Source organism: Siphateles boraxobius, unplaced genomic scaffold (assembly GCF_051911475.1).
Source record: "Siphateles boraxobius isolate OS27281-9 unplaced genomic scaffold, OSU_SipBor_1 205, whole genome shotgun sequence".
Classification (NCBI taxonomy): Eukaryota; Metazoa; Chordata; class Actinopteri; order Cypriniformes; family Leuciscidae; genus Siphateles; species Siphateles boraxobius.
Genome location: NW_027508817.1, coordinates 92,010 through 106,800, shown reverse-complemented (window position 1 = coordinate 106,800; position 14,791 = coordinate 92,010). Strand labels below are relative to the sequence as shown.

General features: G+C 40.5%; 1 protein-coding gene across 2 annotated transcripts in view; it reads left to right on the top strand.

The window, feature by feature from the left end:
• acsl6 (acyl-CoA synthetase long chain family member 6) overlaps window positions 1-14,791 on the top strand; it is a 78,096-nt gene that overhangs the window by 25,910 nt on the left and 37,395 nt on the right. For both annotated transcript variants that reach the window (XM_077237670.1, XM_077237671.1), the window contains 5 exons: window positions 410-474; window positions 557-658; window positions 3,842-3,941; window positions 6,283-6,461; window positions 11,573-11,605. In XM_077237670.1, the coding sequence (XP_077093785.1) occupies window positions 410-474; window positions 557-658; window positions 3,842-3,941; window positions 6,283-6,461; window positions 11,573-11,605 (479 nt within the window). The remainder of the gene's footprint in view (window positions 1-409; window positions 475-556; window positions 659-3,841; window positions 3,942-6,282; window positions 6,462-11,572; window positions 11,606-14,791) is intronic.

Genomic DNA, 14,791 nt, shown 5'->3' with positions numbered 1-14,791 from the left:
TTTCTGTAACCACACACACATTACTTGCACCAGACCAACAGCGCTGAATTAAACACTGTATATTTACATAGAAACCACTGTTGAGAATAAAGGGTTGTATGGGTAACACTTTATTATAGTTAATGCATTAATTGACAACAAGGATTTCTTACAGTATTTATTAAGTTTTATTAGCGTTAGTTAATAAAAATACAACTGTTTATTGTTAGTTCATGTTTGCTCAGGTCCATTAAACAATATAAACAGATGCAACTTTTGATCATGTACTAGTAAATGTTGAGATTAACATGAACTAAGATGAATAATGCTTTAGAGGTTATGGATCATGGTTAGCTGATGTAGTGAACGTTGTGTTTGAGATGATCAGATCTGACGTTGGTCTCTCTCTCTCTTCTGATATTCTGAGCAGGTGATGGACCGTTTTTAGGCTCCAGACTCCCCAATCAACCCTACAAATGGCTGTCCTATAAAGAGGTGAGTGTAGGAGTGTTGTGTGGTGTTTGTAAGCACTGGTCCGATGCGATCTGAGCTGTGTGTGTGTGTGTGTGTCCCGCAGGTGTTCCGCAGGGCAGAAGACTTGGGCTCGGGTCTGTTGTCTCAGGGATGTCAGCCCAATACGGCTCAGTTCATCGGGGTGTTCTCACAGAACAGGCCTGAGGTAAAACACCCGAAACACCATCCTGCTAAAGCCAGTTAAAGGAGTAGTTCATTTTAAAATGAATACTAGCCCACGATTTGCTCACCCTCATGCCATCCTAGGTGTATATAACATTCTTCTCTCAGACGAATACAATCAGTTATATTAATAAATGTGCTGGCTCTTCCAATCTTTATAATGGCAGTCGATTGAAACCAACGGATTGAAGCTAAATACTTTTATGATGGACAGATGCACTTTTATGATGGACAGATGCACTTTTATGATGGATAGATGCACTTTTATGATGGACAGATGCACTTTTATGATGGACAGATGCACTTTTATGATGATAGATGCACTTTTATGATGATAGATGCACTTTTATGATGGACAGATGCACTTTTATGATGGATAGATGCACTTTTATGATGATAGATGCACTTTTATGATGGATAGATGCACTTTTATGATGATAGATGCACTTTTATGATGGACAGATGCACTTTTATGATGATAGATACACTTTTATGATGGATAGATGCACTTTTATGATGAATAGATGCACTTTTATGATGGATAGATGCACTTTTATGATGGACGGATGCACTTTTATGATGGACAGATGCACTTTTATGATGGATAGATGCACTTTTATAATGGATAGATGCACTTTTATGATGGACAGATGCACTTTTATGATGGACGGATGCACTTTTATGATGGACGGATGCACTTTTATGATGGACGGATGCACTTTTATGATGGACAGATGCACTTTTATGATGGACGGATGCACTTTTATGATGGACGGATGCACTTTTATGATGGACAGATGCACTTTTATGATGGACGGATGCACTTTTATGATGGACGGATGCACTTTTATGATGGATAGATGCACTTTTATGATTGATAGATGCACTTTTATGATGGACAGATGAACTTTTATGATGGACAGATGCACTTTTATGATGGACAGATGCACTTTTATGATGGACAGATGCACTTTTATGATTGATAGATGCACTTTTATGATGATAGATGCACTTTTATGATGGACAGATGCACTTTTATGATGACAGATGCACTTTTATGATGGAAAGATGCACTTTTATGATGGACAGATGCACATTTATGATGACAGATGCACTTTTATGATGGAAAGATGCATTTTTATGATGGACAGATACACATTTATGATGGACAGATGCACTTTTATAATGGATAGATGAACTTTTATGATGGACAGATGCACTTTTATGATGGATAGATGCACTTTTATGATTGATAGATGCACTTTTATGATGGACAGATGCACTTTTATGATGGATAGATTAACTTTTATGATTGATAGATGCACTTTTATGATGGACAGATGCACTTTTATGATGGACAGATGCAATTTTATGATGGATAGATGCACTTTTATGATGGATAGATGCACTTTTATGATTGATAGATGCACTTTTATGATGGACAGATGCACTTTTATGATGGACAGATGCACTTTTATGATGGATAGATGAACTTTTATGATGGACAGATGCACATTTATGATGGATAGATGAACTTTTATGATGGATAGATGCACTTTTATGATGGATAGATGCACTTTTATGATTGATAGATGCACTTTTATGATGGACAGATGCACTTTTATGATGGATAGATGCACTTTTATGATTGATAGATGCACTTTTATGATGGACAGATGCACTTTTATGATGGATAGATGCACTTTTATGATGGACAGATGCACTTTTATGATGGATAGATGAACTTTTATGATGGACAGATGCACATTTATGATGAATAGATGCACTTTTATGATGGATAGATGCACTTTTATGATGGACAGATGCACTTTTATGATTGATAGATGCACTTTTATGATGGACAGATGCACTTTTATGATGGATAGATGCACTTTTATGATTGATAGATGCACTTTTATGATGGATAGATGCACTTTTATGATTGATAGATGCACTTTTATGATGGACAGATGCACTTTTATGATGGACAGATGCACTTTTATGATGGATAGATGCACTTTTATGATTGATAGATGCACTTTTATGATGGACAAATGCACATTTATGATGGATAGATGCACTTTTATGATTGATAGATGCACTTTTATTATGGATAGATGCACTTTTATGATTGATAGATGCACTTTTATGATGGACAGATGCACTTTTATGATGGACAGATGCACTTTTATGATGGACAGATGCACATTTATGATGGATAGATGCACTTTTATGATGGATAGATGCACTTTTATGATGGACAGATGCACTTTTATGATGGCGATTGCACTTTTATGATGATAGATGCACTTTTATGATGGACAGATGCACTTTTATGATGGACAGATGCACTTTTATGATGGAGAGATACACTTTTATGATGGATGGATGCACTTTTATGATGGATAGATGCACTTTGATGATGATAGATGCACTTTTATGATGGACAGATGCACTTTTATGATGGATAGAAGCACTTTTATGATGGATGCACTATTATGATGGACAGATGCACTTTTATGATGGATAGATGCACTTTTATGATGGACAGATGCACTTTTATGATGGATGAATGCACTTTTATGATGGATAGATGCACTTTTATGATGGACAGATGCACTTTTATGATGGACAGATGCACTTTTATGATGGACAGATGCACTTTTATGATGGATGAATGCACTTTTATGATGGATAGATGCACTTTTATGATGGACAGATGCACTTTTATGATGGACAGATGCACTTTTATGATGGATAGAAGCACTTTTATGATGGATGCACTATTATGATGGACAGATGCACTTTTATAATGGATAGATGCACTTTTATGATGGACAGATGCACTTTTATGATGGATAGATGCACTTTTATGATGGATAGATGTACTTTTATGATGGATAGATGCACTTTTATGATGGATAGATGTACTTTTATGATGGAAAGATGCACTTTTATGATGGATAGATGCACTTTTATGATGGATAGATGCACTTTTTTGAGCTTCAATCTGTTTGTTGAAATCCACTGCCATTATAAAGCTTGGAAGAGTCATATACACCTAGGATGACTTGAGGGAGAGTAAATCATGGGCTGATTTTCATTTTAAAGTGAACTATTCCTTTAATAGCAGGCGACTCATGAAGCACTTCTTCTTGTCTTTCAGTGGATCATCTCTGAGCTGGCGTGCTACTCGTACTCTATGGTGGTGGTGCCGCTTTACGACACACTCGGACCCGACGCCATTCGCTACATCATCAACACGGGTGAACTCATTCACACATACTCTTCTCAGTGAAGAACCATCACTTTCACTCATTCACACACACTCTTCTCAGTGAAAAACCATCACTTTCACTCATTCACACACACTCTTCTCAGTGAAGAACCATCACTTTCACTCATTCACACACACTCTTCTCAGTAAAGAACCATCACTTTCACTCATTCACACACACTCTTCTCAGTGAAGAACCATCACTTTCACTCATTCACACACACTCTTCTCAGTGAAGAACCATCACTTTCACTCATTCACACACACTCTTCTCAGTGAAGAACCATCACTTTCACTCATTTACACACACTCTTCTCAGTGAAGAACCATCACTTTCTCTCATTTACACACACACTCTTCTCAGTGAAGAACCATCACTGTTTTTGTTCCATTTTCACCCCTGCTTGCACCATGGACTTTCTAGCAGTGCCTTGAGCTGGGAGAATGCTCTCTCCAGTTCAGTTCAGTTCAGTTCAAGTTTATTTATATAGCACGTTTAAGAACAACCATGATTGACCAAAGTGCTTAACAAAATTCAAGATAAAAAATAAAATAAAAATACACAAACAATACACAATATACAATAAAAATAAGCAACAATAGGTCAAGATATCAAAGCTCAACTTGAATTGAAAGCCAAAGCATAATAATGGGTCTTAAGCAAGGACTTGAATGTTACAATGGTCCGAGCTTTCCTTAAATGAAGAGGTAAACTATTCCAGAGGTATGGAGCAGCCACTGCAAAGGCTCTGTCACCTTTATTCTTCAACCTAGATCTGGGCACATCGAGGAGCAACTGATCACAAGACCTCAGCGCTCTGACAGGTGTATGGACATGTAAGAGCTCCGATAAATAAGACGGTGACAACCCATTTAAGATTTTAAAAACCATTAATACAATTTTAAATTCAATCCTGAAACAAACAGGAAGCCAGTGCAGCGTGGCTAAGACTGGTGAAATATGGTCGCGCTTTTTAGTCCCGGTTAGAAGTCGAGCTGCTGCGTTCTGGACTAACTGTAACCGACGAAGGGATGACTGCTCCAATTCAACATACAAAGAATTACAGTAGTCTAAACGGGACGTAATAAAAGCATGTATGACTCTTTCAAAGTCTTTGCGTAGCAGGTATTGCTTGACCTTCGTCAGAAGCCTCGGCTGGAAACAACTCGTTTTAACAACTGAACTAATCTGTTTATCAAATTTAAAAGCATAATCAAAAATCACACCCAGATTCTTGGTAAAAGGTCGAACATGGGATCCTAAAATACCAAGAGCATCTACACAGACATTAAAATGTACCGCACGACCAAACACAACAATTTTAGTCTTATTGTCATTTAGAGAGAGAGAATTTAGAGCCCCTCGGCACCACCTCTGCCTTTCAGTAGCGTGGTACCACCACCATCTTCTCCTGGGCAAGAGGAGCCTGAGGCTTCCGCTTCACCTCCGTTTCGGACTTGCTTACCGTCCGGTGCTCATTGGTCCTCCACCCCTTCTGCTGTGGCTTGCTCCGCCCTACCTCAGGCTTCACCTCCGCCTTCGGTTGCTCCAACGCACCCTCAGACCTCCGGATCTTCACCTCGCTCTTGGGAGGTTGTTGCTGCGGCTCCGTCGCGGCCTCCAAGATCTTCGCCATCTCTTCACCACCTCGGCTTAACGGCTGCGCTGAGCCATCATCCCCTTGGCGGCCGTCGCCAGTATTCCTCCATGGCTCCTCCCTCCGTCAACGCCGCCATGGGGCACTCAGCTGTCTGTGTTCTGGATGGAAATCCATCATCCCCTGCTCACGGCTACCCCTTGGCTCACTCCCCCTTAATCACCACCCTGGGCTTTGTTGTTCGTACTCCTCCAGGTCATCCATCCACGCCCAGAACCTTCATCTGCCTGTCTATGCCACCCCTTCGCTATCCACTGATCCTCTTCATCTTCTCTTCACGGCGCAAGGACGCGCCTACCGGGAGTGGGCGTTCTGTCACATTTACGTTAGTTTGGACTCGTTATGTTTTGTCATCACCTGTCTTCGTCACTCATTTGTTTTCATGGACACTAAATACATTCAGCTTCGCACACATCACTCACCATCATTAACACCTGTATATATGTTCAGTTCTGTTTGAGTTCAGTGTCCGGTGTGGTCTATGTTTAGTGTGTGTTGCTAGCCATTTGCCTTTCTGTTGGATCTGTTGTTAATAAACCTTCATATTTGATGTTACGCCTTCCTCATCTGTCTGCCAGCAACCACCCGTGACAAAAGGTTCAAAGCCAATGAAGAACCTTTATTTTTAAAAGGGCTCTTTCCGTCTTTAACCGTGAAGTTTTTGTTTTCCAGCTGAAATCGCCACAGTAATCTGTGATAAACCAGAGAAAGCCACAGTGCTTCTGGGAAAAGTCCAGAGAAGAGAGACGCCCGGTCTGAAGATGATCATCCTCATGGATGCGTTTGAAGCTCAGCTGGTGGAAGAAGGGCAGAAGTGTGGCGTTCACATCCAGGCCCTGAGGGATGTGGAGGTGAGTTCATCACGCATTTACAATTCAGTTTAAACCAGTGCTTCTCAACCACAAGTCACCATCACAATCAATTCAAAATTCAATTCAAAATTATTTGTATAGCGCTTTTCACAATACATATTGTTTCAAAGCAGCTTTACAGAAAGTGCATTTCAGAAATGTACATAGAAAAATACAGTTAGTTAATCATGTATTAATTTAGGGCATAACATTTCGCGAATTTTAATCTAGTTTTAAACTGGGACAGCGAGTCTGAGCCTCGAACAATATCAGGAAGGCTATTCCAGAGTTTAGGAGCAAAATGTGAGAATGCCCTCCCTCCTTTAGTGGACTTAGATATCCTAGGAATGACCAGAAGCCTCGAATTTAGTGATCTTAAAAAACGCGATGGATTGGAGGGCGATAGAAGGTCCATTAAATACACAGGAGCTAAACCATTTAGGGCTTTATAGGTCAGTAGTAATACTTTGTAAATTATATGGAACTTAATAGGTAACCAGTGTAGAGATGATAAAATTGGTGTTATATGATCATATTTTCTCGACCTAGTAAGAACTGTAGCAGCTGCATTTTGCACTAACTGTAGCTTGTTTATTGAGGATGCAGGACAGCCAGCTAATAAAGCATTACAGTAATCTAGTCTCGAGGTCTTGAATGCATGAACTAACTTTTCTGCATCAGAAACAGATAGCATGTTACGTAGCTTAGCAATGTTTCTAAGGTGGAAAAAGGCTGTTCTTGTAACATATGAAATATGATTTTCGAAAGACAAGTTGTGGTCTAGTATAACACCCAGGTGTTTTACTGTAGTGGATAAAGTAACAGGACATCCTTCTAAATTAAAGTTGTATTGTACAAGGTTTTGTGGGTAGTTTTTTGGACCAATAAGTAATACCTCCGTTTTATCTGAATTTAATAGCAGGAAATTACACGTCATCCAGCATTTTATATCTTTAAGACACTCTGTCAGTTCAGATAAGCTAGTGTTTTCATCTGGTCGTGATGAAATATATAATTGAGTGTCATCAGCATAACAGTGGAAATTAATTCCATGTTTTCTTAAAATATTACCAAGTGGCAGCATATATATTAAGAATAGCAGCGGGCCTAACACCGATCCTTGCGGCACTCCATAGTCTACTGACGTTATCTTCTGTATCTTACCCCATTTAAACAGACAAAATGGTAACGGTCTGACAATCATATTTCTTATTTAATTAGCATTTAACTACAATTAATATTTCAGAACCAGCTTCTCTTGGAGAAACCGGATATGTTGGACGAGGGCATTTTAAAAGTGTAAATAACATTTACAAACATATATAATACTTTTGTGCAGAATGGCTATTTGTGAGTTAAAATAATTACAACTAGAAAAGTCATGTAAATTCATTGGTAATGTAAACCATGAAGACCATTATCACTATTTAATTTAATTATTGTAATATATTGTCACTCCTAGTTTATATTAATAATAATAAAAATAATTTAGCAGCTTTGTCATAATAGCAGAAGTAACAAACATTTCTTCAAAATATTGGTTTGCACAATCATAGTCAAAAGGATTGAGAACCACTGGATTGATTTATTGGCATAGGGATTGTTCGACCAAAATTAAGTTTCTGAATATTTGAAGAATATCCTCTCTACTTTTTCCCATATGATGGAAGTGAATGATGATTGATGCAGTCGTTCATGAACGAATGAACGGTTCCTTCATGAACGTGCCGTAGAGAAGCCAGGCGCATGTTAAGAAATTACTGCATTTCTCACTGACCACTGTTATGGTTGTTTTATGGCAGTCATTTTGAAGGTTTAGTTCTCATTTAGCCTCATCATATTTACTTAGTTAGCTGGAGTACCGAAGATGCTAAGGCCATAAGGCCCAGCATTTTCCGAAACCTTTTGAGTGGGACTATAGTGCCGCAGCGGAAGGATTTCGCGGCGCGCTGAACGATCAGTCCGCGCTCAGGCGACAGGCGCGCTGTCATAGACAGCGAGTCCAGTACTGAGCCCAGAAAAGAAATTTTCTGACTGGGAGACAGTGAACTTTTTGCCCAATTGACTGTTAGACCCAGGTTCTTGAGATGCTCGAGTAATATGGTCCTGTGTTCTATGAGCTCTGAGCGTGATCGAGCTAGAATCAGCCAATCCTCCAAGTAGTTCAAAACTCGTTTTTCGGTACCAGAAAATATCTGCTGTATAGCCCCCCTTCGCTCTGAGCCTGAGATAAAGGTTCTATGGCCCCTTTGCTCAATAGTTTCGCTATTTCGGCTCGAAGTAGGTGAGCTACATCGTTTTTTACTGTAGTTTCGACACGCGCCGTGTAACGGCGGGGACATCGAGCGAACTGCAGCGAATAGCCTCTTTTCATAGTGTTCAGCACCCATTCTGATACCCCGGGAAGCTTTGCCCATGCATTTGCATGATTAGCTAGAGGTAGAATGAGATCTGGGCTCTGGCCGCAACGTAGTGGCGACCGAAGAGCTCCGGTGTGCTGAAACGCAAACACTGTGTTTGCAGTGTTCGAGGCGGGGGGCGCGCTGATCACAGCGGGCAGCCTGGCCGCGCTTGACTTCTCTATGACCGTTTGTGGGGAGAGAGCGAGCGGGGCGAACCCGGTGGGGATTAACATGTCTGTAAGGGGAATGTGGGCGCGGGACAGCGGGCTCACTCACTGCACTGAGAACACCGTCGGCCTGAGCTGACTGAATGTGTGTTGGTTTCGTTTTTACAGAAACTGTGGGACATGTATCGTGTAGTGTTTGTGGGCACTGTGTCGTGGGCACATTCACTACGTTTAATGCACCATCGACATGAGTCGATTTCATTTGTGCGAGCCCTGTACTGTAGCGGGCTGTGTTTGTGTGTTGGAATGAGCACTGAACAGTGGGCATTTTTATAACAGTCATAACACCGTTGGCCGTTGCCGGAATACCAGAAAATACACTCTTTTTGAGATTTATCTAGGTCGCCGTAAAAATGGCGTTTGTGTGCAGGCAAGCGGGTTGTGGTACCAGCTTGTTTATTGCAAAATACACTGGGACAGTCACATTATTTGGAACTGAACAAGCGAGAAGTTTTGGTGAAAATCCGGCCGCAGTGGGATTTGAACACCGTCGTTTTCCTAGGGGGGCTAGGAAGTTTTTGAGACCTCGGGCTTTATCTCAATCCTTGGTCGGGGCCCGCGTGGAGGGGGGCGGCGGCCAGCCGAATGTTTCGCCCAATGGCTTGCGCAGCGGATTTCGCGGCGCGAAGAGCCAGTCTGTAGCGCTCCTTAAATTCGGCACGCTGATAGCTTCCGGTCCTTCCTTGTCTATTTTGCGGAGAAGTTCGGCTGGAAGATCTGCAGAATAGCCATAGTGTGCAGTGCTGATATGGCCTGCCCAGCGGCGGTGTAAGCGCATGGCGGAAGTCGCACGGGAGGTTTTAGAGGGTAGCACCGTCTGAGCGCGCCGTCCAGCAGAGGGTGGGCAAAGATGGGCTGGTACAGCTGCTTCCACTGGAGGAAGAGAAAGGTATCCTCTGTCTTTAGCACCGTCCACCACGGAGAATACTGCAGAGACAGAGGTACGCAATCTGGCCGAGAAGGGGGCGTTCCAGGACTTTGCGACTTCTTCGTGAAGCTCAGGAAGAAAAGGCGCGGGCCTAGACTGTGACGGGGCGTGGTCCTTCTTGAGGAAGCATCCGTCCAGCCGGTTGCGTGCAGGCTGCGCGGGCGCCTCCCACTCGAGGCCGAGGTTGTCGACGTCCTGTGAGAGCAGACGCATTAGCTCTGACTCGATGCCAGCCCTTTTCCCTGAAGGCTTTCGGGCAGCGGGGGGAGGTTCACAGAGCTCGCCCAGTCCTCAATGTCCGATGCCAGGATAGAGCAGTAGGCCTCGGCTGTCTCTTCGGCGGGACGTGACGTAGTGGCGCGAAGCGACCCCATTGGATATGGCGTCATGCAGGGCCTCTCTCGATAGGCTGCTGCTGTTGCTGCAATAGGAACACAACCCGAACACAAACTGAGAATATCAAACTAAATAATAAAACTCAGAACGCAAACCTGCAATTATTAAATGTGTTAAATAACACAAATATACTTTATGTATTTAATGTCTTTGCTGCTGACTTCCAATGTTCCAATTCAACCACACGTTTAACCAAAAATAACTTGAGATAAATGTCACATTTGTGCTTCATTTCCATCTGTTTTTATTGCTGAAGTTAGAGTGTTGAAGGTTCTTCTTCTGTTGTCCAGAAGAGCAGCAGCTGAAAAGCTTGTTTGAGTGGCGCCCTCTACTGTACAGGAGTGAATCTGCGCTTCCTTCAGCCTGAGGCTTATTTACTCCACTTCTGCTATGAAAGGGCCTTTACATTTGACAAAAAAAAATATTTGTTGTTGTTATTAAAAAAAGCAAGACCTGCCCAGGTGAGAAAAAGTAACGCAAACACATTACTTTTCATAGAAAGTAACTAAGTAACATTTATTAGTTACTTTTTAGGGAGTAATGCAATATTGTAACGCATTACTTTTATCAGTAACTTTCTCCAACATTGTCTGTTGGTTGTCCCATAAGGTAGTGGTTCTCAAACCTGTCCTAGGGACCCCTCACCACTGCACATTTTGCATGTCTCCCTCATCAGACACACCTAATTCACTGTACTAATAAGCTGATGAGTTGAATCAGGTGTGTTAGGTGAGGGAGACATGCAAAATGTGCAGTGGCGAGGGGTCCCTAGGACAGGTTTGAGAACCACTGCCATAAGGTATCGAGTTCAACAGAGGGACGTGGTCATGGTTCATATTTGAGACTTGTTTTCAGCACTGCAGACTTCCTTGGTAGTATATCAGGACAATCTGTCAGAGGAAGAAAGCATTCCAGAATGTGGTTTCATCGAGACAGGCTTCAGCTTGCAGTACAGACTCTTTACATTAGCTGCACACAACCGCATTTAAACCAGCCGTGACCGACCTATGTTCACTAAACAACCAACCACGGAGGACGCCTGTTTCCTGTCATTGTGTGGAGATGAATAACATAAACAATGTGGGCAAACTGTATTGATGCTGTTGCTTGAAGAATAGCACAGAATGATGTTGGTTAAAGTCTTGTTGTTGTTTCCAGGCTCTGGGTCGAGATCACTACAGGAAACCAGTGGTGAGTGAGGAACCATCACTTCTCTACCAGTGTTTGCATGAATAAACTGATCACTCTTGCTTCACTGAAACATGGTACAATCTCCCTGAACTAAAATCAAAAACAGAATCAACCTGAATACATTACTTTATACCATCAATTAGATCAGGTAGACATAGCTCTTAATGGTAACAATTGCAGGTTAGCACTTTTTACAGTGTAGGTTGATGAAAAAATTACTGTAGCTTTAGCACTTTATTAAACATAATAAAAAAGCAGGATAATCCAGAGAGTAAGAACCACAAAAGCTTTACACAGAGTAAAGACAACACTGATCAGAGACTGAACCGACCTAAGGGCTTAAATACACAACTCAACAAGAAACAGGTGTGCAACATAATTAATCTCCATGACAACCAACTTCTGAAACGAACATAGGAAACGGAAAGGAATCAAATGAAAATAAGGAGTACACATTAAGGCATGTTCAAACTGCCAGAAAAATCCAGATGGGTTTTTGAAAGCCTGGAAAGCCTCCTGACCACATTTGGAGGTTATTTGAAATGTGATTCCAATCAGATTTTTACAGATGCATCTCAGTCCGGGCGCTCTGGCTGATCCTATTGGATTTCAAATGGTCTCTTTTCTCACTCTTAATGCGACAAACAAGGATAACAACAAAACTGGATTGAAGAGTATGGAAGTAAAATAATGCCAAATGTTTTTGAAACAAAAAGCCTGTTGAATTGTACTGCTTGAAAAAAAATATGCATTGCATTAACCCTGCTTGTATTTTAATGCATTGTATTTTTAGGGCTTTAATTTTTATGGGCTGAAATTTAGCATGGTTGGATATTTAAGCTGTGAATATTTAAATTCAAAACATTTCAAACACATTTTCATTGGTAAAATTTCAATAATCCATATTCACCTTTCATATTTCACTTCCAAAATATTCAAACTGATTAAAAATACAACCTATAATTTTCAACAGGTGGTTTTCGGTCCATTTCATTTCGCTTTGCAAATTCGCTTCCACAAATTCAGTGGTTCAAATTTCGACGGTAAATTCAACGTTGCCGTCCAGGAACTGCAGGAAAAGCAGTAGATTACCGATCATAATCTCCATCTGCTGTTAGTCGACCTCACCAGCAGGGGGTGCAAGCGCGTGTTGTTGACGAAGACCAGAGCAACAGTTAGAGCAAGCCATTCATTCATAAAGTAATTTACAACAATGTAAGTGTATCTGTCATTATTATGTTTTATGTGAAATTCAGTGTCTTCACGATTACTTTTCCAATGTAGCCTACATGCAACTCTACCGTGAACGAGATTATAATGTTATTCCCCCTATGCGGATGTATACAGATCCAATGTTACATTTGAGTTTGACATATCTATTGGATGTTTAGTTGCCTCAACCTTATATTGCGGCGATTGCGCTACATGCAGTAGGCAAGGGTTTCCGTCAATACGTCAGGATTCCCCTGCTGGACATATGAAACGCTTAACGTAGCTTAATGGATTAATACAGTGATATAAAAGACCAAACTCGCAGGCAAGCAGAAGGACTCAGAATATGAAATTAACGCACAAAGTTTAAAGCTGAGCGTTTCTCAGTGATACTGGCATTAGTTGGCTTGATTTTGGACAGTCGCACATTTAGGGATCGTCTCTAAAGTTACATACGACATTGGTATACACGATTCTAACTTCAATAGCATATGGAGAGAACGACTTGCAGTCATAAAACCAACTTTAAAATTTTCATGTAGGTGATGTCAGGCATAATGCGCAATTTATTCAAATAAATTGAAGTTTGCTATTGAAGTTAGAAACGTTTAGGCCTATAGGACTACCAATGTTACTTTAGAGACGGTCCCTAAATGTGCGAAAATCAAGCCAATTTTACATTTAATTATTTAGCAGACGCATTTATCCAAAGCGACTTAAGTTACAGTTAAACTAACAATATGAAAGTGCTATGACCCTTCCCAGATTAATCATGTATGTAGGAATATTAACATGCATGTAGGCATACTTCCCCAATAAGGTGCGAGTTTGGTATTTTATATCACTGTATTAGTCCATTAAGCTACGTTAAGCGTTTTGTCCTGATGGAAGGGGAATCCTTGAGTATGATGAGGTATCGAGGGAAACCGATTATAATCCCGTTCATGGTAGAAAAAGTTAATAACATGTAGCCTAACACAAGGAAAGTAACAATGAAGTTAATGAATGAAATATAAAAACAGCTTTTGTGCCTTTATCATCTTTTCTGCATATATACTGACCCAGATAATCATCACAAAAAACTTAATGCATGCTCAATTGTTGTAAATGAGTTTTTATGAATGAATGGCTTGCTCTAACTGTTGTTCGGTCTTCCTCAACACACACTTGCACCCCCTGCTGGTGAGGTCGACTAACAGCAGATGGAGATTATGATCGGTAATCTACTGCTTTTCCTGCAGTTCCTGGACGTCAGCGGTGAATTTACTGTCGAATTTGAACCACTGAATTTGTGGAAGTGAATTTGCAAAGCGAAATAAAATGGACCGAAAACCGCCTGTTGAAGATTATAGGTTGTATTTTTAATCAGTTTGGATATTTTGGAAGTAAAATATGAAAGGTGAATATGGATTTTTGAAATTTGACTAATGAAAATGTGTTTGAAATGTTTTGAATTTAAATATTCGCAGCTTAAATGTTCAACCATGCTAAATTTCAGCCCATAAAAATGCAAGCTCTAAAAATACAATGCATTAAAATACAAGCAGGGTTAATGCAATGCATATTTTTTTCAAGTAGTGCAATTCAACAGGCTTTTTGTTTCAAAAACATTTGGCATTATTTTACTTCCATAGAAGAGTGAGTTGATGCATCTCTGATTGTCAATAGCCTAATAGTCCAAACTGGAACAGATTATGACAACTTTAACCAATAGATTTGTTCTACAAACATCCTACAAATGTTATATATAAAAAAATAATATGAAAAAACTAGTCATTATGAAAACATTTCTTTTTGATGTCACTTTTATTAATGTTTTTATTGTCACCTGTCGCCCAACATCACCTGTCCACTGTTCACACATGAGTTTTTGCTTATGTTTTGTTTTCCTCTCATTTGTTTTATTGCTAGATTTATCAGATAGGAAGGCCTCTGAGTAGATGATTGCTAACTCTCCCTAAAGTGTCTGTAGTC